This window comes from Oncorhynchus mykiss, chromosome 10, assembly GCF_057628025.1.
Source record: "Oncorhynchus mykiss isolate SJ-2025 chromosome 10, ASM5762802v1, whole genome shotgun sequence".
Classification (NCBI taxonomy): domain Eukaryota; kingdom Metazoa; phylum Chordata; class Actinopteri; order Salmoniformes; family Salmonidae; genus Oncorhynchus; species Oncorhynchus mykiss.
In genome coordinates, this window is record NC_143031.1 from 21,464,304 (window position 1) to 21,491,046 (window position 26,743).

The window sequence follows — 26,743 nt, forward strand, 5'->3', positions numbered from 1 at the left end:
AGGTGTATCCGGTGTCTTAAACTCATTTTACTTCCCCCCCAGACATAACGACACGGGCAGCCCGAGAAAGAAAACGTAGCTAACTTTTAAAAGCGGCAATCGACAAGAGCTGTTCGGACAGTTTGAAATTTTACAACAAAATCGGGGCATGTTGTTCGACGTGACTGAATATTGAAGAATCCGCGAAAAGTAAAGACTGAAACGCGTTGGCCGCTCAAGAAAGTTTGTGCGAGGGCCTGTAAACAACATGTCGTCTGCCTCACAGACATCCTCTAGGCGGCAATGGTGCTATCTCTGCGATCTGCCCAAGATGCCCTGGGCCATGCTCTGGGAATTCAGCGAAGCTGTTTGCCGGGGATGCGTTAACTACGACGGGGCAGACAGAATCGAGCTTCTAATTGAGACGGCCAGGCAGTTGAAGAGCAGCCACGGTGTTTTGGACGGAAGGTCCCCAGGCCCTCAGCAAGGAAAACCCAGCTCAGGTGGGCCAATGGAAGGAGGGAGGCAGCACGCAGAGCGTTTAGACAGGGTTAGGGGAGAGTATGGAGTTTCCCCCCGTCTCCCCAATGGTCTGCACAGAGCTGAGGATGTGAGTATGTCAGAAGGGAGCAGGCAGAGCCCCAACACCAGACGGGCTATGGCTGGGGCCATACCTGCTCTACATGGGACCATACCTCATGCTTTGATAGCCCAGGGGTTAGTGGGGCCCCCTCACGGCTTGTTGGCTCCCGTTTTAGGCACCAGGGCTGGGGGGCAACAGATTGCTGGCTCCTCTGGCCCTATAATGGGTGATGTTAGTAGGCGTCAGGTAGTGTCAGCCATGTCGCTGGGAGCTGGCGCCTCTGCTCTGGTGGGTCTGGAAGCAGGCTGGAGGAATGGGGAGGTCATGGCTGAGCTAGCGGAGAGTGCCAGGAGCCGGGCAGAGGGCTGGCCCAACCGGCCCAAAGTGGTACGAGAAGTCCTGGTGACCCTCTGTGGCTGTGCCCCCTTCAGCGTGCGCTTCAGGAAAGACCACAACTTGGTGGGGCGCATCCTCGCTTTCGAAGCCGGGGCCGGGCCAGAATTTGAGCTGAAGGTGTTTGTGGAGTACCCCAGCGGCTCTGGAATAGTGTTCTCTGGCATCACGGAGCTGGTCAGGCAGATGTTCCGTGACTCTAACAAAGACGCAGGCAAAGCAGTGAACTCTGGGCTGCGCTACGTGGAATACGAGAGGCGGCAGAGCGCTGGGGACTGGCGTGCACTCACTGAGCTCCTGAGCGATGGCGTGCGTTCATTTAAGGAGCCACCGATGCCCGATGTTCTTCCACAGTTGTATGCAGATGGCGGCATGCCAATGGTGCCTGCCGTTCGCTCTGCACCTCCAAAGGGTGCTGCACGGCGACGCAAAGCATCCCCTGGCTCAGAAAACGGAGAGAGTGAAGGAAGGCCCATGGGGGATCACCCAGCCAGGGATCCCTGGCCTCGAGGTGCCTATCCAGGCATGGAGCCCCTGGGCTCAGGCATGCCCAACCCCCAGGACGGCCCGCCCCGCTCCCACAGCCAGCCCTCACCCATCTCAGCGCTCATGGGAGTGGCCGACAGCCTGAGCTCCAACCAGATGTCCCGAGATGGCCCCGGCATGTCCTCGGCCCACTCCTCCGCATCTGGTCGCCCAACCAGTGGCAGTCCCTCTTCAGCCTCTGCTGCAGTCTCCCAGGCAGTTATGGGCCAAGGGGGGCCAAGCACCACCAGCGTTGGGGAGTCTGGAAGCGGCACCCCAAGCGCCCTGCTCTGCTGCACCCTTTGCCGAGAGCGCCTGGAGGACACTCATTTTGTCCAGTGTCCATCTGTCCCGCACCACAAGTTCTGCTTCCCATGCACGCGCGGCTCCATTCGCAGCCAGGGCCCCGGAGGAGAGGTGTACTGCCCCAGCGGCGAGCGCTGCCCTCTGGCTGGATCCACCGTGCCCTGGGCCTTCATGCAGGGAGAGATCTCCACCATCCTTGCCGGAGACGGAGACGTGACGGTAAAGAAGGAGAACGACCCCTGACCATGTCTTATTGAGGTGAGAGGCTGATGACATCACTCTTTATATTTTTCCATAGATCTATTTGAGTAGTGATTCTGTTGCTAATAAAGATTGTAATTGTCCTCTTTCTCCACAGTGGGTCAAACAACACTTTAAAAGCACTTCCCTGATCTATCTCACCCGGAAGGTTCGTCACATGTGCCTCACAACTGAATCACCACGCAAGCCAGGAGGCAACAGAACAACCTTCTAAACAAGTTAGGAGGGCACCAGAACCATCGCTCCAAGAGGGGGGCCACAAGTCTTTTCTGGGCTGGGCTCATCTGCAGGGGTTAGTAGTAACAGTATAAACAAGAGAAAATCTGGCACACATTATTCTTCATGTCCAACACAGCAGCAGAGGCTATTCAAGAGGCCTTGTTTTAAAAGCCCAGGATTAAAAGCACAGGTCTGCTCTTCAATATGACAATCTCTCAGCATTTCAGATGTTTCTATATATTATATTAAAAAAAATATTTAGTTGCATACTGTCATACAAGTGAATGATACTGATATTGAAAGTACATGGGTAGCCAGAATCATGCAATTATTTGGACAGGAAAAATATAATTGTGAAAAAATAAATGGCAAAACCAGTAGGTCCTTAAAAAAGCCATGGTTTCAACATTTTATTAACACATACAATGTCTCTATGTATGCTCCTTTATTACATGTCAAAAATGTGAATTTACTTTCAACGACTATGTAATTTCTACTTTTGATACAATACACATTTATATGTATGAGTTTATAGTGGTAAGACCAAAGACTGCTTTGTGCGCTGTAATTTTATTGTATTGTATCTATGTATGCTGTACACGCTGATAACCTCTGGCATCAGTCACTCTGTTTCATCTACCACAAAAGTAAGCTGGTTGTTTGTCTGTCTTGACTTTTCCTGAAATCCTCCCAAATATATGTACGGTTAGATAATTAGCAACACATGCTTCAATGGTTAGCCCACGTACTCAAATGTGATCGAATGGGGTCAACTCTATAATAAATTACAGAATATTCATTGCACTTGTTTTTTTTCTTGCTCCCTTTTTGGTGGTGCAATTGCAGTTCTACCAACTTGTAATGATACGCTTTGTTTACATTTATTGCTGAAAATGGTTCTGTATTTACAGCGCATTCGGAAAGTATTCAGACCATTTGACTTTTTCCAAATGTTAAGTTACAGTCTTATTCTAAAATGGATGAACTAGTTTGTTTCCCTCAATACCTCATAATGACAAAGCAAAAACTGTTTTTTAGAAGTTTTAGCAAAAAATTTAAAATCGCATTTAAATACGTATTCAGTCCCCCAACTCAGTACTTTGTTGAAGCACCTTTGTCAGTGATTACAGCCTTGAGTCTTCTTGGGACACAAGCTTAGCACACCTGTATTTGGGGAGGTTCTGCCATTCTTTGCAGATCCTCTCAAGCTCAGGTTGGACGGGGAGCATCTCTGCTTTCAGGTCTCCAGAGATGTTCGATCTGGTTCAAGTCTGGACTCTGGCTGGGCCACTCAAGTACATTGAGACTTTGAGACCACTCCTGTGTTTTCTTGGCTGTGTGCTTAGGGTTGTTGTCCTGTTGGAAAGTAAACTGTCAACCTAGTCTGAGGTTCTGAGCTCTCTGGAGCAGGTTTTCATCAAGGATCTTTCCCTCCAACCTGACTAGTCTCCCAATCCCTAAAATAAAACGTCCCCGCAGCATGATGCTGTCACCACTATGCTTCACCGTAGGGATGGTGCCAGGTTTCCTCCAGATGTGATGCTTGGCATTTAGGCCAAAGAGTTTAATCTTTGTTTCATCAGACCAGAGAATCTTGATTCTCATGGTCAGTCTTTTGGCAAACCCCAACCAGGCTGTCATGTGCCTTTTACTGAGGAGTGGCATCTATCTGGCAACGCTACCATAAAGGCCTGAATGGTGGAGTGCTGCAGCGATGGTTGTACTTCTGGAAGGTTCTCCCATGTCCACAGAAGAAGCTCTGTCAGTGACCATCAGGTTCTTCCTCCCTGCCCAAGGCCCTTCACCCCCAATTGCTCAGTTTGGCCAGCTCTAGGAAGAGTCACGGTGACTCCAAACTGCTTCCATTTAAGAATGGAGGCCACTGTGTTCTTAAGGACCTTCCATGCTGCAGAATTTGTTTGATACCCTTCCCCAGATCTGTGCCTCAACACCATCCTGTCTCAAGAGCTCTATAGACAATTCCTTAGACCTAATGGCTTGGTTTTTACTCTGACAATTGTGGGACCTTATATAGACAGGTGTGTGCCTTTCCAAATCATGTCCATTCAATTGGATTTTACCACAGGTGGACTCCAATCAAGTTGTAGAAACATTGAGGATGCACCTGAACTCAATTTGAAGTCTCATAACAAAGGGTCTGAATACTTTTGTAAATAAGGTATGTTTTTTTTTAAAGAAATTTGCTAAAAAAAAAAGTTTAGCTTTGTCATTATGGGGTGTGTGTAGATTAATGAGGGGGTAAAAAGTATTTAATCCATTTTAGTATAAGGCTGTAACGTAACAAAATGTAGAAAAAGTCAAGGGGTCTGAATCTTTCCCAAATGCACATTCCAGGAACAATGCAGCAATTCTGAATTTATTTAATCTACAAAAAAAATAAAAGTACACAGCTATGATCTAATAGATTGGCACCCTTGCACTTTACAATGGAGTGAAATGGAGCAGAATGTTCTGTTTTCAAAACGTACTGAATAGCTTTGTACCCTGTAAGCACATGTAACTAACTTACCACAGGTGAAAAATCACACCGTAAACAAGAATCTTCTTCCTTCAACCAAATTAATTGGAATTCTGAATTATTTTGTCCACGCCATTTTGACTTTGTAGTGAACCAGCTTAATTTCAGATTTTTTTTTTTTATCCTGCGCAGTTCTTAAATGCATGGGTGAACAAAAAGTTTAAATGTCAACTTATTGAAGAAATCAAAGTGAATTGTGCAAGGGTGCCAATATATTACAACAACTGTACTTAGCAATGTGTTGAAGACAAACATATTTCAAACATGACTCTTTCCACCTATATGACTCAACAGTTTAGAACTTTCAAATGATACCACAGTACACCATGTCTACCTGTAAACAAATCACTTGCATTTGAGGGAAATAGGGTAAAAAGTGCCAAGATACTTTCAATAAAATGTAAAAAGATCTCACATTTATATGCCTTGTATGCATAGACTGGTATCAAGCATCACAACAACCCATGTATATTAGAATAAACCTCACCTATAGATTATGTGCTATATCTTGCAATAATATTTTCGCAAACAAAAATCCTGAAAAACATTGATTTAGTTCATTAGGACCATGTTTATATTCCATTGACAAATATCCAGTGATAATGGTCAACTAGTGGTCAGCCATCAATGCTTTACATTGGAGTCACCCAGTGAACACTCGTAAGACGCTTCTCCATCCAATGGCCTAGCCCCTCAAAAAGGGCTTCCGGTGTCCCGGAGGGCCTCTTGGGCCCCCTTTAGGGTCTCCCTCTTCACACACTTCCAGTAATTTGTGATGCCACGCTGGGGCTGCACCTGGGGAAATACAGACATCACATAATAAACGTTAAAGGTAAAATATGCAAATATCGCTCTGCTACAATTCTAATAGTTTGCCAACAAAACAAGCAGTCATTGTTTAGATAATTAATTGTACCATCTAAAATAACTGAAGTATCTTTTCCATAACCAAAAATATTGTATTTTCCGCTGTTTGAAGCTAGTATACAAAACCGAAAGTAAAAGACAAAAAAAATCAATTTAATGGGTAGCATAGAAATAGTACACATAAAACAGATCTACCGCTTCTTAGACTTGCTTTCAATGAGAATGACATGTCTGAATTTGGTCGGGTCGCCCAAAAAGTTACATATTTCAGCTTTAATAAACTTCCCAGAGTGGCTGCATGACCTGATCACCAGGGCCCTATCCTATCAGATACGATTAAAAGCATAAAAATAGAACGGGAGTCCCCATTCAAGACTGATTTGTCCGTTCTATTAATTATATTTCTATGCATTTAATCCTATCCAATAGGCAAAATCTAGATAACTTTTGACAAACTGAGCCCAGGACTAAACAACTTTACTGCACGTGTTATTTTTTACACAATGTCTGCTGCTCCCTCCCTCCCCTTTTCTAATTCTCACTTACCTCCGGGATGAACATAATAAAATTTGGACGACATGATCAACATCCAAATAGTGATTTAATATTCCTTTCTCAGGTGGGGAGTTACAAGCAGCTATTAACTCCCCACCCCCCCCTGTAATTTAGGGTAGGCCTCCGATATGACAGCATATCTAGGATGATCACATCATTGCACAAAGCTTTTTAGTCTGTACTAGGCCCAAATAGATTACATCAATTGATGGGGGAGTTAACAGACAGCATAAAACCCCACCCATGCGTTCTAAAATAATACATGCAGGAAATATTCAAAAGCACAGGTGAAATAAATATAAAATATATTATTTTAGTTCAGAAAGGTGAGGCAGATTGTAAACCATGTTGCTGATAAGACTGGGGTTTTCATAAAGGTGAGTAGCCTAAAGTGAGGAACGTGAAGGGATGGGGAGGGAGCAGCAGCTGCATCAGGTTTTTCGGAATGTTTTTTTGTGCGTAAAGTAACATCGCAAATCGATCAGGTCATACAGCCTCAGCCTAAACTTGATTTGTACAGCACAATTCATACAGAGACCGCAACTCACATCACAATGATTATTAACGTCAATTGGAGACTTGCATGAAAGTTAGAGTTAAGCGTGGATCTCAAGAACAAATAACGCCATAAAGGACTGCTTCAACTGATAGATAAATGCCCCCTGTACCTTCAAGCCGCGCAGTACTCTGTCTTCCATCACTCCGATAAACTCCTTGTGGCTCAGACAGTTATCGCCGTCCAGGTCAAAGATCTTGAACACAGTGTCCAGCACGTTCTCAGAGAGGTCGTGCCCTGTGGCAATCTTCACAGCTCGCCTAAATTGGACTGCAGAGAATGCAAGGGAAATAAACTATCAGGATAATGTACTTGGCTAACAGGGCAATCAGCAGTTGCTACGTCTATTATTGGACAAAAAAAATAATTATGATACATATCCATGGAAAAATAGAACTTAGAAATGTCTCATGAACTGAGTTCAACTGTCGTACCCCAACAGAACCCAAAATAAGCTTGTTTTACGCCAATGTTTGTAATCAAAGTAAATGTAAATAAACACTATATAGCCTCAATACATGGTTAAAATGTTGATATCATGGATGGTCAGTCCTTCTGGATATACATTTGAGAGTGGTTACATTTCTCCAGCACCTTCCCTCAGCTTTTCACCAAAACAGGGGCAGGGAGTGCGCTTTGTTACTGTTTCAACTGCTGAATGCTGCTTTAAAGTGATTTGACTGTGTAGAATCAGAATATTTCAAACAAAATGTCCTTCCTACAAAAAACTATGTAGAGATAAGAAAATTACCCATTCCGATAGGTCGGTTGGCTTCACTTATCATTTTCACAGAGAAGGCAAAGTCCTCCAGGTTGTTGGTGAAGAGGCAGAACGCTTTGAACTCGTCAAATGTGATGCTCTACAAGAGAAGAGGGACAAATGTCCAAGTCGTACATTGATCAGTAACCCCTTGAGAGTCCCCCAAAATGTGTTATATTTCACTTCTTAGACCTGAAGGTACATTGACATTACTGCATATTATCCCTATCCGAATGTTTTGAAATTTCATCCTTCAATAAAAAGTGACCCCCATATCTGAATTTGTTGAATTGGGGAAAACATTTGGGTAGTAATTGGCAACCTCGCTTTCACCTATTACAACCCTTACTGATCTGTGATGATCTCAAGGAAACGAGGAAAGGAAGGTGGATTACTTTCCTTTTTACCTGGCCCGCAGGGATCCTCTTCCTCATGTTCTCCCAGTAGGCCTCGTTGGCTTCCTCGTTGGTGTAGTGCAGCAGCCACTCTGCAAAGTCCTCCCGCCGCATGGTGTCCATACCTTTGGAGAACTGCAGGAACTCCATCTCCTGCACCTCTGCCTGCAGGTCCTCCATGAACCTAGAAATCCAGAGTAAAGACACTGAACATGACTAGGTCGGTTCTGGGCCTGTATTCAAAAAGTGTCTAAGAGTAGGAGTGCTGATCTAGGATCAAGTTCCCTCTGTCCATGTAACCATATGAATTATGATCTAACAGGCAACAATGATCCTACATCAACACTCCTACTCTGAAGTCTATCCATAGTGTCTATATGAAGTATCGAAAACATGATTTTTACTAGGATTAGGTATACCTACAAGGAAAAGGTTGGGAGTAGCTATACCGTTTAACACCAATGATACTACATTGTAACCCACAGATATTTTACCTGCAAAATCCCTTGTACTGAAGCTTGTTTTCACCATTCCTGCCAAAGAAGAAGGCCTGCAGTGTAGTGTTCACATCATCCCCCTCTGCGACTGGTTTCTGTTTAGATGACATCAAGTTTCAACACTTCCTGCCTTTGTTATTACTGCAAGCCCCATCACTCTTGAAATACGAGTAAACAATCATTTTTTCTAGCCCGTATACATTATCATATAATGACAGTTGGCCAGCCTTAGTGCTTTCAATAGGCATTTCCCCAAAGGCCATTCAATGTCATCTATAGAAAGTATTCTAAAAAAGTGTTTCCAAAAGTCACATGAGAATTCCGCCTTAAAAATAAAAGTTCAGTGTTGACTTACCACGTCTGTGATACCTTCCTTAGGCACTGTCTCTTTTCTTTTCCCAATGATTTTCTTGAGCTTCATCATAAAACAAAGCAGCAACAATGATTCTTTGCATTATAATAATGCAGATAAAACAGAAGATTAAGCTAAAAACATGTACTACTTGTGAGAGCATTTCTTAGCTAGCTTACATGTTCTCAGAATGCGGGAAACTACTAATTCAGTTAAATTCACTAATAACACATACATACCTCTTACTCATCTGAATAATCCAAGAAATGTCAGCAATAACAGAACATTTCATTAGTCAAAAGGTTATCAACTACCCACAATGCCTCACTCTAATATTAAAACTGGAAACAGTATGAAACAGCAAACAGTGAGGGCTTGAGATTGACTACAAAGCAGTTGGACCACACAGAATCAGTAATCTACCAATCACCTTGCAGCCCAATTACTAATTATTATGTGATCAAGATTAGTGATCCTTTGCCTTGCTTTGCTCACACGGATCCCCTCAAACACTGAATTATTATCCATGCTGCTCCGCTCTACTTTGTCAGGTGTGGAACTCATCTTCTAAACCAAACGATAATCTAATTGGAGGTGCATAACACCTTTTAGACAGTGCAGTGGGTTTTAGGAACACAACAGTGGTCTGACTCTAACCCTTGTGGTTTCCAGTGTTGCCAATTTTCACAACAGCCTCAGTTCTAAATTAGGGAATCAACTTTTCACTGGTTTTGTACAAAATTGTATAGTCACAGGCATTTTTGTAGCCATGTATGCATACTGTATTGTGCTAAAGCCAACTAACAGATACAGTATGTTTACAAGCTAGTTTCTGTGCCTTGTAAAATGTGATACCTCAGACTGAGAATGAAGAGGCCAATGTTTTGACAGAAGGAACCAATTGAGGTGGGAGAAACTAGTTCAGAGGAACAAACATGTGGCACAGACTTAAGGTACTGGCCATAGAGTACCTCTGCGTTAGCATCAAGTGTTCATAGTACTCATTCATTGTAGGAGCGTGTGTCAAAACCTCCAATTACGTCATGTCCATTAAAGGGGCGGCAATATTTTGCAGTGTGGATAGTTTATACAGTGGGGCAAAAAAGTATTTAGTCAGCCACCAATTGTGCAAGTTCTCCCCTTTAAAAAGATGAGAGAGGCCTGTAATTTTCATCATAGGTACACTTCAACTATGACAGACAGAATGAGAAGAAAAAAAATCCAGAAAATCACATTGTAGGATTTTTAATGAATTTATTTGCAAATTATGGTGGAAAATAAATATTTGGTCACCTACAAACAAGCAAGATTTCTGGCTGTCACAGACCTGTAACTTCTTCTTTAAGAGGCTCCTCTGTTCTCCACTCGTTAACTGTATTAATGGCACCTGTTTGAACTTGTTATCAGTATAAAAGACACCTGTCCACAACCTAAAACAGCCACACTCCAAACTCCACTATGGCCAAGACCAAAGAGCTGTCAAAGGACACCAGAAACAAAATTGTAGACCTGCACCAGGCTGGGAAGACTGAATCTGCAATAGGTAAGCAGCTTGGTTTGAAGAAATCAACTGTGGGAGCAATTATTAGGAAATGGAAGACATACAAGACCACTGATAATCTCCCTCGATCTGGGGCTCCACGCAAGATCTCACCCCGTGGGGTCAAAATGATCATAAGAACGGTGAGCAAAAATCCCAGAACCACACAGGGGGACCTAGTGAATGACCTGCAGAGAGCTGGGACCAAAGTAACAAAGCCTACCATCAGTAACACACTACGCTGCCAGGGACTCAAATCCTGCAGTGCTAGACGTGTCCCCCTGCTTAGGCCAGTACATGTCCAGGCCCGTCTGAAGTTTGCTAGAGAGCATTTGGATGATCCAGAAGAAGATTGGGAGAATTTCATCTGACCATATGACACCAAAATATAACTTTTTGGTAAAAACTCACCGTTTGGAAGACAAAGAATGCTGAGTTGCATCCCAAGAACACCATACATACTGTGAAGCATGGGGGTGGAAACATGCTTTGGGGCTGTTTTTCTGCAAAGGGACCAGGACGACAGAGCCGTGTAAAGGAAAGAATGAATGGGGCCATGTATCATGAGATTTTGAGTGAAAACCTCCTTCCATCAGCAAGGGCTTGAAGATGAAACGTGGCTGGGTCTTTCAGCATGACAATGATCCCAAACACACCGCCCGGGCAATGAAGGAGTGGCTTCGTAAGAAGCATTTCAAGGTCCTGGAGTGGCCTAGCCAGTCTCCAGATCTCAACCCCATAGAAAATATTTGGAGGGAGTTGAAAGTCCGTGTTGCCCAGCAACAGCCCCAAAACATCACTGCTCTAAAGGAGATCTGCATGGAGGAATGGGCCAAAATACCAGCAACAGTGTGTGAAAACCTTGTGAAGACTTACAGAAAACGTTTGACCTCTGTCATTGCCAACAAAGGGTATATAACAAAGTATTGAGATAAACTTTTGTTATTGACCAAATACTTATTTTCCACCATAATTTGCAAATAAATTCATTAAAAATCCTACAATGTGATTTTCTGGATTTTTTTTCTTATTTTGTCTGTCATAGTTGAAGTGTACCTATGATGAAAATTACAGGCCTCTCTCATATTTTTAAGTGGGAGAACTTGCACAAATGGTGGCTGACTAAATACTTTTTTGCCCCACTGTATTGATATACAATACATGACACTGAATACAGAATACAATTCAATCAATTCCTTGAGAAGCATAAAATAAAACATTTAAAAGGGGCAATCTGCGATTGCTACATCCATTTTTAAAATGTAAAATTAATGATAAGCTTATATATAATATAAGTTTGAGTTACTCCATTGTTTATAAACAATGCAATTGTAAAATAACACTATAGCTTAAAAACATAGTTAAAACTATTATTTTGATCTCATGGATGGTTAATTCTTGCATCCATAGTCCTGTCTATGAAAGTGAGAGTGGTTACATTTCTCTAGTCCCACCCCAAAGCAGTTTACCTAAAACTGTGGAGTGGTACCCGTTTGCTGTTGTTTCAACTGCAGATTGGCCCTTTAAGGAACATTTTATAATATAGATTATAAAACATACCTTGAGAAACTCCTTTCTGTCCACATGCTCATTGCCATCAATATCAAGCATTTTGAAAGCTATATGAAATCCTGTGTGTGGCTCTGAAATAACAATGCATTTTCTGTTAGAAATTAACGTCACTAGGTGCTGCTTGGACAGAACAAAGCAGCGACAAGATGAGCGGTTAGTTTTCGATTGCTGTCCACGCCACAAGGTTAACAGCAGGGTCTCCTGAAATAATGATTCAAGCACAACATTGTTGGTGACTGGGCAACATTGAATGAGGAAGCTAAGTCGCCAAAACACTACCACATGGGCAGTGTGTTCAGTAAGTACGAAAACAGCAATAAAAAACTGTCAATGGAAAATTTGTGTTCTATTGGACCGTTTGAAGACATCCTTTTTTGTTTTGTGCCAACTGAACACCACCCAGGTTCAGTCAATGTGTTACAGTAAAAGGCTACACAATGTACGATCCTAAACAGGATAGATACCATAATCTAACGTACAATGTCAATAAATGAAGTTAATGTGCAGACAACTGCAGGTCCTGAGAATATCATGGGCAACGGACACTCGGCAATCCATAAGGAGCCAGCTCCTGTACAAAAATATTGCGACAATTATGGTTGTGCTGGTCCGCCAAGGCATGGTTGTGCCGTGCGTGCAGAAAAATATATGAGCGCTCACTAATGTGGCACTGCCTGGTCACGTCTTTAAGCTACAGCTGCACTAAACCAGGGTCCTGTTCATTAGGCAAAACTCAACAGAAGAAAGTGTTCCAAAACAGAGTGAAACAAGGTGGTACTATATGTACTTGTGTAACAGTTTTGCTTCAGTCCCTCTCCTTGCCCCAACCTGGGCTCGAATCAGGGACCCTCTGAACACGTCGACAACTGTCACCCATATGTTGTCTCCACTATATGTACTGAAATGCACCTGATAGATGCACACACACTACATGTTAATGCATGTAAATTATGAAGGAATGGAGTAAAAACAAAATAGAACTATTGTAAAATACTGTGTCCATAATATGTATAAGCTGGAAGTAAAGGGCTAAGCGTTGTTGTTCACTAGCTCACTCCAATCAGGAGAGGTAGGGTTAGAAAGTAAGAAAGAAAAAAGATAAGTACCAGTCAAAAGTTTGGACACACCTACTCAGTCAAGGGTTTTCTATATTTTGAAGGAGTTCCCACATATGCTGAGCACTGCTTTTCCTTCACTCTGTGGTCCAACTCATCCCAAACCATCTCAAATTGGTTTGAGGTCGGGTGATTGTGGAAGCCAGGTCATCTGATGCAGCACAAATAGCCCTAACACAGCCTGGAGGTGTGTTGGGTCATTGCCCGATTGAAAAACAAATGATCATCCCACTAAGCACAAACCAGATGGGATGGAGTATCGCTGCAGAATGCTGTGGTAGCCATGCTGGTTAAGTGTGCCTTGAATTCTAAATAAATCACAGTGTCACCAGCAAAGCCTCGACACACCTCCACGCTTCATGGGGGGAAGCACAAATGCGGAAATCATCCATTCACCTACTCTTCGTCTCACAAAGACATGGAGGTTGGAAACAAAAATCTCAAATTTGGAATTTGGACAAAAGGACAGACTTCCACTGGTCAAATGTCCATTGCTCGTGTTTCTTTACCCAAGCAAGTCTCTTCTTCTTATTGGTGTCCTTTAGTAGTTTCTTTGCAGCAAATTAACCATGAAGGCCTGATTCATGCAGTCTCCTCTGAACAGTATCCTCTGAACAGTTGATGTTGAGATGTGTATGTTACTTAAACGCTGTGAAGCATTTACTTGGGCTGCAATTCGAGGTGCAGTTAATTAGTTATCTTATCCTCTGCAGCAGAGGTACCTCTGGGTCTTCCTTTCCTGTGGTGGTCATGAGACCAGTTTCATCATAGCGCTTGGTAGTTTTTGCGACTGCACTTGAAGAAACTTTCAAAGTTCTTGAAATTTTCCAGATTGACTGACCTTCATGTCTTAAAGTAACGGACTGTCGTTTATCTTTGCTTATTTGTGTTTCTTGCCATAATATGGACTTGGTCTTTTACCAAATAGGGATGTCTTCTGTATTCCACCCCTACCTTGTCACAACACAACTGATTGGCTCAAACGCATTATGAAAGAATTTCCACAAATTAACTTTTAACATGGCACACCTGTTAATTATAATGCATTCCAGGTGAATACCTCATGAAGCTGGTTGAGAGAATGCCAAGAGTGTGCAAAGCTGTCATCAAAGCAAAGGGTGGCTACTTTGAAGAATCTCAAAAAATATATATTTTATAACACTTTTTTGGTTACTATATGATTCCAGGTGTTTCATAGTTTTGATGTCTTCACTATTATTCTAAAATGATCTCTCTCTCGCTCTCCCTCTCAAGAAAAGCAAAAAGAATTTGTCCATTAAAATAACATCAAATTGATCAGAAATACAGTGCAGACATTGTCAACTAGTCTAAAGGCCAGTTTTATTGCTTCTTTAAATCAGAACAGTTTTCAGCTGTGCTAACATAATTGCAAAAGGCTTTTCTAATGATCAATTAGCCTTTTAAAATGATAGACTTGGATTAGCTAACACAACGTGCCATTGGAACACAGGAGTGATGGTTTCTGATAAATGGGCCTCTGTACGCCTATGTAGATATTCCATAAAAAATAATACATCTGCCGTTTCCAGCTACAATAGTAATTTACAACATTAACAATGTCTACACTGTATTTCTGATCAATTTGATGTTATTTTAAATTGACAAAAAAAAATGGCTTTTCAAACAAACAAAAACAAGGACATGGACTCATAATCCACACAACCCAGATGAAGTAAAATGTGTTGTGTAAGAATTAGAGGATGCCGGTTGCAAATGCATGTCATTGAAAGGGAGGGCTGTTTCCACTGTATGTCATTCTGGGTCTATAACTTACTGGTCAGAATAGTCAACAGGAACAGGTACTCTGTGTAGGATATCAGACCTGCAAGACAAAACATGCCTTCTCCATCACACAAACATTTCAGTGAGTGTTCATTTATCCTGTTTAGATTGACACTCCCACATAGTGATCAAATACATATGTCCTGCCTGAAGTATAACTATCCCGCATCTTTTTACATTGATGAAGCACATAGCACCAGTGAGGCTGTTTGACCATGGCATGAAAACGTACCATCGTCTCCGAAGTGTCTGAACAGACTGTTACCTGCCTGGACCCGTGAGGCAGCATCCAGCATCTTATCCACCTCCTGCAAGTAACATATATTATACAAGGAGAAACAACCAATAGTATTCTCTTGCTGTAAAGCTCATGTTGATGGCATTGCACGATAGGACTAAAATCCAAAACCCGTTCTGACAATGAGTTAACCCGATCACAACACTCACCTTTTTGGTTAGAGCCTTCTTTGGTAATTTACCTAATGGCAAATGAAAGGAAAATTATGTAAAGTGCAGTTCTTGCCTGTAACAAAATTGAATACACTTACAGAGGGTGCTTATGTAGCCATATACCAATCAATTCAATACATTACATCATGAAGTATTCCCTTTTCTACCAGCTAGGCCATTTTACAACATGGACACTATCATTTGATACAACTGTACTTACGGTCGACATTCTCCAACATGATTGAGAAGAGGAAATCCCTTGGTGTCATGTAGAGTTCCTTATTGTACGTCATGGAAGCAAACTGGTTGAAGCACATCCGTCTGGCAGACAGCTGGAACACTGGAAGCAACTATAATATGGAAAGAAGCATTAGCACTAAAAGAAAGACAAGGTCTAAAATACAAGGGCAGTGCAAAGCTGAAAATTGGATAAGGTAATGACTATAGAAGAATTGTCAGTACTCCTGACCAACTATTGTGGCACATAGCATGAATGTCTGTTATTTGTCTAACAGCAACTAGTTAATACATTTCACTTGCTTCAGCTATCAATTTATCAAGGCTACTGATTGCACAATTTCCCCATAGATAGAAAATATAGGTCTAACAACTGGATTGAATAGTTTATTGTGCACTGCTCGGTGTGGTGATGTAAGGGATGCCGATTTAGTAAGAACTGTCTACCTACTATGTATATACAGTGGGGTCCCAAATTATTGACACCCTTGATAAAGATGAGCAAAAATTACTGTATAAAATAAATCATTCAAGTACTGAGCTATATTGTATGCTCCCAAAAAATTGGGAAATTATATTATTTTATACTAATAAAACTGCTCAGAGAAAAAGTAATACTTTTATTCCCTAAAAAAGGTAGGGGTCAGCGTCAACGAGCAGCGACGTCATCTGGTCATCCAAAAACAAGGAAGACATTGGATGAATATAAAGAAGTGATGAAAAAAATAATAAATAATAATAATAATAATCCACCTCAGCAACAATGATTTGAATAATTCAATGCATGTTTTGTGCACAAAGTTGATGACTAAAGTGTCTTATTAGGAATTTTCAAATCTGATTTCTGTAGTGACCGTCTATGGAAATTGTGTTTCTGGGCCGGGCGTCAGTTAAACTGCAGTACCGAATCAAAACTGTAGGAGCAGTCAAACCAGTGCTTCTAGACCAGAACGAACCCTGGCCCCTTGGCGTGTACAGAGTTGGTGATAGCTAACTTACAGAAGTCAAGAGAGGACATATGAATAAAATAAATCCCTCGTTATGTCGAGATCACAACTTATTTATCTCATGATCACTACATAAATTGTGATCACGAGAACATTTTGTCGAGATGAGATAAATCCAAAGTACCACGTATTATCCATTCATTTGTCCAGATGCACGAGAACCACCTCATCAAGGAACCCTGTGGCTGCTTTGATTGCAATGCGCTCACTCACAAGATTCGGCAAGTTAGTGGCATTGTTGCTCGCATGCGATTGGCTGTGGTCTTTTGGGTGGGGCACAGCCTAGGAGAAAAAGAGCTGGCTTACAGGCATCGTAAAGTGCTTAAATGCCCCACAAGCTCTTAGCTCAAGGTAAGAGGCAATTTGGCTTCCTAACATTCTAACTTATAAACTGATACTGAGCTCCAAAACACAAATGGAAGCATGATGTTAGCATGGAATGTACCACCCCTTAGTTTTTTTTTTTATTGATTGCTACACTATGCGCTGATCCATCATGGGCTCTGCCGCCTCAGCCATACTTTTAATCTATCGTCAATATGTCCACTCCTATATATAGAGCTTATCGTGATCTCAACAAAACAACTTTTGTTATGTCATGATCATGAAATAAATCAATTGTGATCAACATGAGATAAATGTTGTATTTATATGTCCTCTCTGGACTTTCATACTAAATAGCTAGTCTCCCTCAGCATAAGGGTTGGCTAAATCGGAGTTATTTAACAGTGTATTTAGTGAATGGGCAAGCCAACATGCTGACTAGATCATGCATTCGCGCATGTTGATTTTGTCCATCCGCACCAGACACGATCAGGACACGTAGGTTGAAATATCAAAACTAACTCTGAAGCAACTATATTACAATTATGTTAATCATTTGGGGACAAGTCGAAAAGCATTAAACATTAATGGGAATTTAACTAGCTAGCTTGCTGTTAGCTAATTTGTCCTGCGATATAAACATTGGGTTGTTATTTTTAATTAATCCACAGATAAAAGGGTAAACCGAGTTTGTTTCTAGTTATATTTCCTCCTTCAGGCTTCTTCTTCTTTGGAATTTATATGGCGGTTGGCAACCAACTTTAAGGTGCATTACCACCACCAACTGGGCTGGAGTGTGGACCTTAGTTCATCTTTCAATCACCCACATGGGAATATGTTCCTAAAAACCAATGAGGAGATGGGAGAGGCAGGACTTGCAGCTCGTCAAGCGTCACAAATAGAACCAAGTTATATCTTAGCGCCTGGCTACGCAGACGCTCGTTGACACGCGCAAGCTGTTTGGATGCAATGATCGAATAACATGTATGTTTACATTCATTTTGTAACGCGAGCGGTGTGGTCACCATGTAAGGATGTTGATCACAGGAAGTTGGTGGCACCTTAATTGGGGAGGATGGGCTCGTGGTAATGGCTAGAGCGGAATGGTATCAAATTCATTATTTCTATGTGTTTGATGCCATTCTATTCACTCCATCTCAGCCATTATTATGACCCGTCCTTCCTTCAGCAGCCTCAACTGATGTTGATATAAGTCACGATAACAGGAAAAGTGTTTATTTCCAGTGAGTGCATTTGATTGGTTTTGTTTCTGTAGCTAGCTTGGCTGGCTGGCTGGCTAGCTAGCTAGCTAGCTGAGACCAAAGAGATAAGAAACTTTTTCTGACTGAAGCACACATCTTCTGACAGTGACACAGTGCCCTCCTGTGGACTGAAGCTGAACTGTACTACAACCTTTAACCTTGTTAAAAATGAGCAATTTAGTGGTAGAACTGACTAAATGAAATGAATCAGGTGTCTTATAACCCATTCTCTACTTGGCTCATGTCTGTTAGCCTATAAAGGGATAACAGACAATAGGCTATGTAACTTTCAGCTAAGCCCCCAATGTCTTAAGAGGTGTCGCAATTTCATTTTTTTACCCCAAAAGTAGTGGGAAGGAATGGTGGGGTGTGTTGGGGATAGTGGTATATATAAGCAATAAGTCCTGAGGGGGGTGGTATAGGACCAATCTACTACAGCTAAGGGCCGTGGTATATTGGCAATATATCATAGTAGCCTTATTGCTATTATAAACTGGTTACCAACTTAACTAGAGCAGTAAAAATACTTGTGGTATACGGTCTGATATACCATGGCTGTCAGCCAATCAGCATTCCGGGCTCGAATGCTGATTGGGGCTAGTTCGCTAGCTAGCTTGTCGTTCAGTAGCATTTTGGACAGATTGCTCACGTTTGAGGTGAAGGGAGTACAGGGCTTAGCATATCTCTCTCGGCTAAAACGAGGTTGTCTTGGAAAAGTTGAATATTTTCAAAAGGAGTCGGGTAATTGGTTAAGGGAGGAGGATTGGAGGGAAAGAGAGAGGAGGTTGAAAAGACTGAGGGAGGCAGAGTATGGGTTTGAATCTGTTGAAGCTAACAATAACAAGGGAGAGGGTATGTAGAGGACGATTGGTGTCAAGTTCAAACAGAATAAGCCAGATGCCATTTTTGAGTTCTGGAGGTGAAATGGAAGGGGTAGAAGGTGTTGTGAGGAGCTCGGAGCCAGAGCCTTTCATTGCATTGACGGACATGGTTGTGATAAAGATACGATTTTTGAATAGGGTGGTACCAGGCCTTTTGGCTGATCCATGGATGGTTTCAGGTTGGGTGGAAAAGATGGTGGGTGCTGTTGAGTAGGTGAAGGTAACCCGAAGCAGACTTGTGATGTTTGTGTTTTTTCCGATCAGAGGGAGCAGGCACTCCATGCGGCAACTTGAGGAAAGACCAGTATCTTGCTTTGCACTTAGGTACAGGGCACCATTGAAGGGAGTGATTTCTGGGGTAGCATTAAGTGTGGAGGTGGAGCAATTTAAGTTCCCTGGTGTTTGCGACACCTGCCATATGGTGTAAAGTAGAGCCGGTGGGGAGCATGGTGAAACAGAGGTGACAGTCTGTTCTTTTGAGCTTTGATTCAGAGTCTTCACCTGAAAAAGTAATGTTAGGATATACAGTTGAAGTTGGAAGTTTACATATACTTAGGTTGGAGCCACAGTAAAATGAGTCTTCTTTCCGACATAACCTGAAATGCCACTCAGCAAGGAAGATGCCACTGCTCCAAAACCGCCATAAAAAAGCCAGACTACAGTTTGCAACTGCACATGGGGACAAAGATGGTACTTCTTGGAGAAATGTCCTCTGCTCTGATGAAACAAAAATAGAACTGTTTGACCATAATGACCATTGTTATGTTAGGAGGAAAACTGGGGAGGCTTGCAAGGCAAAGAACGGGATGGTGAAGCACAGGGGTGGCAGCATCATGTTGTGGGGATGCTTTGCTGCAGGAGGGACTGGTGCATTTCACAAAATAGATGACATCATGAGGATGGATAATTATGTGGATATATTGAAGCAACATCTCAAGACAAGTTAAAGATTGATCGCAAATGGGTCTTCTAACTGGACAATGACCCCAAGCATTCTTCCAAAGTTGTGGCAAAATGGCTTAAGGACAACAAAGTCAAGGTATTGGAGTGGCCATCACAAAGCCCTGACCTCAATCCTATAGAAAATGTGGGGGCAGAACTGAAAAAGCTTGTGGGAGCTTGGAGGCCGATAAATCTGACTCAGTTACACCAGCTCTGTCAGGAGGAATGGGACAAAATCCACCCATCCTATTGTGGGAAGCTTGTGGAAGGCTCCCTGAAACATTTGACCCAAGTTAAACAACTTAAAGGCAATGCTACCAAATACTAATTGAGTGTATGTAAACTTCTGACCCACAAGGAATGTGATGAAAGAAATAAAAGCTGAAATAAATAACTCTATTATTCTGACATTTCACATTCTTAAAATAAAGTGGTGATCCTAACGGACATAAAACAGGGAATTTTTACTAGTATTAAATGTCAGGAATTGTGAAAAACTGAGTTGAAATGTATTTGGCTAAGGTGTATGTAAACTTCCGACTTCAACTGTAGGAGTGATGCTGTTAAAAGATTTTGTGACGAATACACTAGTGTTATAGGCGTCATGAGCATGTCGCAGCAGTGTGTAGGAGGACATGGGACAGAGGAATGTGTAGTTCCGGTGAAAAAAAGCTGTGTGTGTCAACTGTAGGGGTGCCCACATTGCTGGGGATTGGAGGTGCCCAGTGCGAGAGACAGGTTGAGGTGGCCAGGGTCAGAGTAGTGCAGAAGATGTTGTATGGTGAGGCAGTGATGAAAGGAGGAGGTTAGATCAATGGTGAGGGATTCTGAGAGGATCCCTGTGAATAGTAAATCTGTGCAAGAACAGAGGGAGACCAATGAGTGAAATTTAAGTAAGGTTGTCCTCTAAGCGTTCATAGCAATGTTTATCAACTGTACAGCAGAGATGGAACATAAGTCACAGAAAATAGATGCATTGGCAGTTGCAGAGAAGTACTTGGAGGGAGTAGAGTTGACTTCAGGAGAGTTACAGGGTGTGTTGAGTAGTAGTGTCCTGTCCTCTCAGGTCTTTGGCCTGGAGTAGGATCAGATAGGGTTAAAGTAGTGGAATAAGGTGGTGGGTTTTAATGAGTATAGGGTTAGTTGGTAGTTTTTATTTTTCCCCATTTCCTCTTTTGTATCACAATGTGTAATGGATTTACAGTGGGGCAAAAAAGTATTTAGTCAGCCACCAATTGTGCAAGTTCTCCCACTTAAAAAGGTGAGGCCTGTAATTTTCATTATAGGTACACTTCAACTATGACAGACAAAATGAGAAAAAAATATCCAGAAAATCATATTGTAGGATTTTTAATGAATTTATTTGCAAATTATGGTGGAAAATAAGTATTTGGTCAATAACAAAAGTTTCTCAATACTTTGTTATATACCCTTTGTTGGCAATGACAGAGGTCAAACATTTTCTGTAAGTCTTCACAAGGTTTTCACACACTGTTGCTGGTATTTTGGCCCATTCCTCCATGCAGATCTCCTCTAGAGCAGTGATGTTTTGGGGCTGTTGCTGGGCAACACAGACTTTCAACTCCCTCCAAAGATGTTCTATGGGGTTGAGATCTGGAGACTGGCTAGGCCACTCCAGGACCTTGAAATGCTTCTTATGAAGCCACTCCTTCGTTGCCCGGGCGGTGTGTTTGGGATCATTGTCATGCTGGAAGACCCAGCCATGTTTCATCTTCAATGCCCTTGCTGATGGAAGGAGGTTTTCACTCAAAATCTCACGATACATGGCCCCATTCATTCTTTCCTTTACACGGATCAGTCGTCCTGGTCCCTTTGCAGAAAAACAGCCCCAAAGCATGATGTTTCCACCCCCATGCTTCACAGTAGGTATGGTGTTCTTTTGATGCAACTCAGCATTCTTTGTCCTCCAAACACGACGAGTTGAGTTTTTACCAAAAAGTTATATTTTGGTTTCATCTGACCATATGACATTCTACCAATCTTCTTCTGGATCATCCAAATGCTCCCTAGCAAACTTCAGACGGGCCGGGACATGTACTGGCTTAAGCAGGGGGACACGTCTGGCACGGCAGGATTTGAGTCCCTGGCGGCGTAGTGTGTTACTGATGGTAGGCTTTGTTACTTTGGTCCCAGCTCTCTGCAGGTCATTCACTAGGTTGTGATCATTTTGACCCCACGGGGTGAGATCGGGGTGAGATCTTGCGATCAAGGGAGATTATCAGTGGTCTTGTATGTCTTCCATTTCCGAATAATTGCTCCCATAGTTGATTTCTTCCAACCAAGCTGCTTACTTATTGCAGATTCAGTCTTCCCAGCCTGGTGCAGGTCTACAATTTTGTTCCTGGTGTCCTTTGACAGCTCTTTGGTCTTGGCCATAGTGGAGTTTGGAGTGTGGCTGTTTGAGGTTGTGGACAGGTGTCTTTTATACTGATAACAAGTTCAAACAGGTGCCATTAATACAGGTAACGAAAGGAGGACAGAAGAGCCTCTTAAAGAAGAAGTTACAGGTCTGTGAGAGCCAGAAATCTTGCTTGTTTGTAGGTGACCAAATACTTATTTTCCACAATAATTTGCAAATAAATTCATTAAAAATCCTACAATGTGATTTTCAGGATTTTTTTTCTCATTTTGTCTGTCATAGTTGAAGTGTACCTATGATGAAAATTACAGGCCTCATCTTTTTAAGTGGGAGAACTTGCACAATTGGTGGCTGACTAAATACTTTTTTGTCCCACTGTATACTATATTTCAGTTGGTGGTGGTAATGCAACATATTGGATGCCAACCGCCGGTAAACTCCACCGAATAAGTAGTTGTAGTCTCTAGCTACCTACCATATTTGTACGCAGCCTTAAATAGGCTACTTGCAGGGTTGGGTAGGTTACCCTAAATGTAATCCATTACAGTTACCTGCCCAAAATTGTAATATATTTTGGGTTCTCATGGAGTGTGACAGTTGAACTAAGCTCATGAGGCATTTATAAATTATATTCAACAATCCATGGAGATAGAAAAAAAATAAAAATAAATTATATATATATATATATATATATATATATATATATATATATATATATATATATATATATATATATGTATGTATCCAAATATGGATGTAGCAACTACACATTGTCCTTTTAAGTCTATCAAAAGTGTGCCAGTTTGAGCATTAGGCCTATGGATTTGTTGTATTTATTTATCAGAATTAATTAGATTGAGCAATAAAATACCACTTGTATTCCATAGGCTAGTTTCCGCACTGTCTACTGGCTTCAATTGATCGGCAGTTTAAGCTTCTTGAATTCAACCATTATTGGGTTCAACAGCCATCAACAACAACCTCAATCCGTAAGGCGCAAATAGCTAATGACAGCGCAACAGTATATCAATAAATTATATCCGTATCGCCGTAGGCTACACCACTGCTGCCACCCGTCCATTTATTCGAGTTGGAACATCTTTGGATGCCGACATTAGTCGAACCATTGGAAGACATGGCTTTAACTGTAGCCTGCAAAAGCCTATTCCTGCTATTTTCCCGCGATCCATCAAACACATTTGGTGTGTCATCATTGTGGCCAGACTCGCTCAGGTGGAACAAATTTAAACATGCGCCTTTTTTCAATGCTTATTTGAATGTCATTTAGTAAACAGAGAAGTGTCAAATATTGTTTTTCGCAAACATGCTTTCAGATTTCAAAAATAATCCTTTAAATAATCTAGTTTTTCAAACACTATAGGTAATCTGATTACAATATATATATTTTTAAAGGTAACGGATTACAGTTTTTAAAATGTAATCCCTTACATGTAACAGATTATATGTAATCCGTTACTCCTCAACCCTGACTAACGTTACTTGTTTACTTTAGCCCTATATAGGACTCCGCGAATCGTCCTATGTAGGGCTGTTTACTTGTGCACTGTAATATTCAGTTGTGATCATGGTAGACGAGTGTAGCGAACAAACACTGATTCACCAGGCACTGACAGGTAACTAACTAGCAAGAAAATGTCAAACATCGTGGCTGACTAACTAACTTTAGCTAGCTAACATAGATATCAATCCAGCTAACGTTAGTTACTGCTGCGCCAAATATACGTTACCTTTTCTTCCTCGGCATGAACCGTGAAGGGAAAAAACCTCTTGCTCGGTTCATAGTGATAATATATCAGTCCGCTTCCAACGAGAGACCCCAAAATGCCAGGTCCCAAGGCACAATGCAGCGCTCTGTACGACCAAGGTCTAGTCAAAAAGTTTCTCAAAACTCCAGCAACCCTTCCCCAGCTAGCCATTTTCCATAAACTGCCACACCCACTGGTCAGGTTCCAACATTCTTAATAATTTTCTTCTTCGATGAGGTTTAACGGCGTCTGACATCCAAAATGTTGCATTACCGCCACCTACTAGACTGAATTACAGCTCCCTTATACCTCGCTTGAACATAAAAAAATATAACAATATAAGCAAATACCCTACCCTTCTAACACCACACTTTTTATACAATAAAAATAATACCACCCTACTCGACTATTTAAATATATTTAGACTTTCCTCAGGCCAACAACCTGAAAGGATGGGACATCACCAATTAACACACCCTCTAACTCTTCTGATGTCAAGTCTCTCACATCCAAATACCTCTCTGCAGCAGCCACCACAACCTCAATTTTCTGCAACTTACGTTCCATCCCTGCAGTACAGTTGATAACCATTGCTATAAATGCTAAAAATCCAATACTACTCACAACACTCCTCTCAGGGTCCCTCCCGCTTGACCCATCTTCCTTTACTTTCTTCACTGCATCAACATATGACAACTTCTGCACTACTCTAACCCTGGAAACATCAACCTGCCTCTCTCGTACATTTCTGATCCCCAGCCCCATCGGCACCCCTACAATTAAACTACTTTCCTCAATGCTACACATTCCTTTGTCTCATAGCCTTATGCACACTTCTCACACCTAGGAACCTCCCTCCTACACATGCCCATAAGCTTGACACCTATAACAACGTAACGTATTCTGCACAAAAGCTCGTACAGGATAACTTATATATCCTAACATCACTTTGTTGAGCAAAGACTCAACATCAACACTCAAAAGAACAGACAATGACTCTTCTGTTTCACCACTCTCGCCACCCTGTCTGCGTTACACCAGACGACGAGCATCACAAACACCGGGAATCTTCCCCTTCAGTTGGTCAACTTTTACATTTACTGCTACCCCAGTAATCACTCCTTTCAATGTAGCCCTTTTCTTGAGAGCGAAACAATTCACATTTATTGCCTCCATTCGTTTAAAGCAGAGCACCGTCTCCCTCTGACCAGCAGAAACACAAACAATTATCACAAGACCACTTCTGGTTACCCTCACCGATTCCACAGTACCCAACTCTGTTGTCACCCCCCCTGACACCAAAAATGGATCAGCCAAAAAGCAAGGGTATACTTTTTCCAAAAACGTCACTCCTACTGTCACAGACTAATTTTTGTCCTGACCCTCGGTGCAAGCCTCAGGCTCTGAGTACTTCCCCACACCTACCACCTCCTATACTTCGCCCTCATTCACTTTCATTTCTCCTCCTGTCTTCAGCTCAATCTACTTATACTTTCTGCCATTCTTCTTTAACAAACCATCTCCATTTTTCCCTCAATTTTTAACAAACTAAAGCTCACAGTCTTCCTCTCTCTCTCTCTCTTAGACCTCCTCTGCCTCTCTTTTTCCCTCCATTCCTCCTCCGTATTCCAAGTATACTTCTCCTTATGATAATACTGCACTTCTCTTGGCATACACTACTGGTCAAAAGTTTGGACACACCCACTCATTCAAAGGTTTTTCTTTATTAATGCTATTTTCTACATTGTAGAATAATAGTGAAGACATCCAACCTATGAAATAACACATATGGAATCATGTAGTAACCAAAAAAGTGTTAAATAAATAGCCACCCTTTGCCTTGATGAAACCTTTGCACACTCTTGGCATTCTCTCAACCAGCTTCACCTGGAATGCTTTTCCAACAGTCTGCTGAGCACTTGGTGACTGCTTTTCCTTCACTCTGCGGTCCGACTCATCCTAAAATAGATTTTATTGATGTATTATATTAAGTTAAAATAAAAGTGTTCAGGGCCTCCCGGGTGGCGCCAGCTGTGCCACCAGAGACTCTGGGTTCGCGCCCAGGCTCTGTCGTAACCGGCCGCGACGAGGAGGTCCGTGGGGCGACGCACAATTGGCCTAGCGTCGTCCGGGTTAGGGAGGGTTTGTCCGGTAGGGATATCCTTGTCCCATCGCGCACCAGAGACTCCTGTGGCGGGCCGGGCGCAGTGCGCGCTAACCAAGGTGCACGGTGTTTCCTCCGATACATTGGTGCGGCTGGCTTCCGGGTTGGAAGCAGTGCTGCTTGGTTGGGTTGTGTATCGGAGGACGCATGACTTTCGACCTTTGTCTCTCCCGAGCCCATACGGGAGTTGTAGCGATGAGACAGGATAGTAGCTACTAAAACAATTGGATACCACGAAAAAGGGTGTTAAAAAATAATAAAATAAATAAAAGTGTTCATTGTTAATTCAGTATTGTTGTAATTGTCATTTTTACAAATATATATATATAAAAATCGACCTATTGAAAAATCATAATCGGTCGACCTCTAGTAACTAGTTGTCTTCCATTCCTGAGGCGGTCCTCATGAGAGCCAGTTTCATCATAGCGCTTGATGGTTTTTGTGACTGCACTTGAAGAAACTTTCAAAGTTCTTTACATTTTCCGTATTGACTGACCTTCATGTCTTAAAGCA

At 42.1% G+C, this 26,743-nt stretch overlaps 2 protein-coding genes across 2 annotated transcripts; one reads left to right on the top strand and one right to left on the bottom strand.

Annotated features, from left to right (window-relative positions):
- LOC110533499 (interferon regulatory factor 2-binding protein 1) lies at positions 1-3,065 on the top strand. The gene is made up of 2 exons (XM_021617765.3): positions 1-2,044; positions 2,145-3,065. Exon 1 carries the CDS (start codon positions 248-250, stop codon positions 2,027-2,029), a length of 1,782 nt encoding a protein of 593 aa, XP_021473440.1. The 5' UTR covers positions 1-247; the 3' UTR covers positions 2,030-2,044; positions 2,145-3,065.
- LOC110533500 (calcium uptake protein 2, mitochondrial) lies at positions 2,649-24,315 on the bottom strand. The gene is made up of 12 exons (XM_021617766.3): positions 24,049-24,315; positions 15,488-15,617; positions 15,265-15,296; positions 15,050-15,125; positions 14,810-14,857; positions 11,888-11,970; positions 8,791-8,850; positions 8,433-8,530; positions 7,951-8,122; positions 7,535-7,643; positions 6,896-7,053; positions 2,649-5,600 (listed from the first exon to the last, which is right to left on the bottom strand). Exons 1-12 carry the CDS (start codon positions 24,235-24,237, stop codon positions 5,499-5,501), a joined length of 1,257 nt encoding a protein of 418 aa, XP_021473441.1. The 5' UTR covers positions 24,238-24,315; the 3' UTR covers positions 2,649-5,498.
- Positions 24,316-26,743: the final 2,428 nt, after the last annotated feature.

Excerpts from the sequence above, each read along its gene's own strand:
- LOC110533499 (XM_021617765.3), top strand. The coding sequence starts at position 248 with ATGTCGTCTGCCTCACAGACATCCTCTAGGCGGCAATGGTGCTATCTC.
- LOC110533500 (XM_021617766.3), bottom strand. The coding sequence starts at position 24,237 with ATGGCTAGCTGGGGAAGGGTTGCTGGAGTTTTGAGAAACTTTTTGACT. Across the intron at positions 15,126-15,264 it reads AGAAGGCTCTAACCAAAAAG|GAGGTGGATAAGATGCTGGA; the intron begins GTGAGTGTTGTG and ends TGTTACTTGCAG. Across the intron at positions 8,123-8,432 it reads CAGTACAAGGGATTTTGCAG|GTTCATGGAGGACCTGCAGG; the intron begins GTAAAATATCTG and ends CTGGATTTCTAG.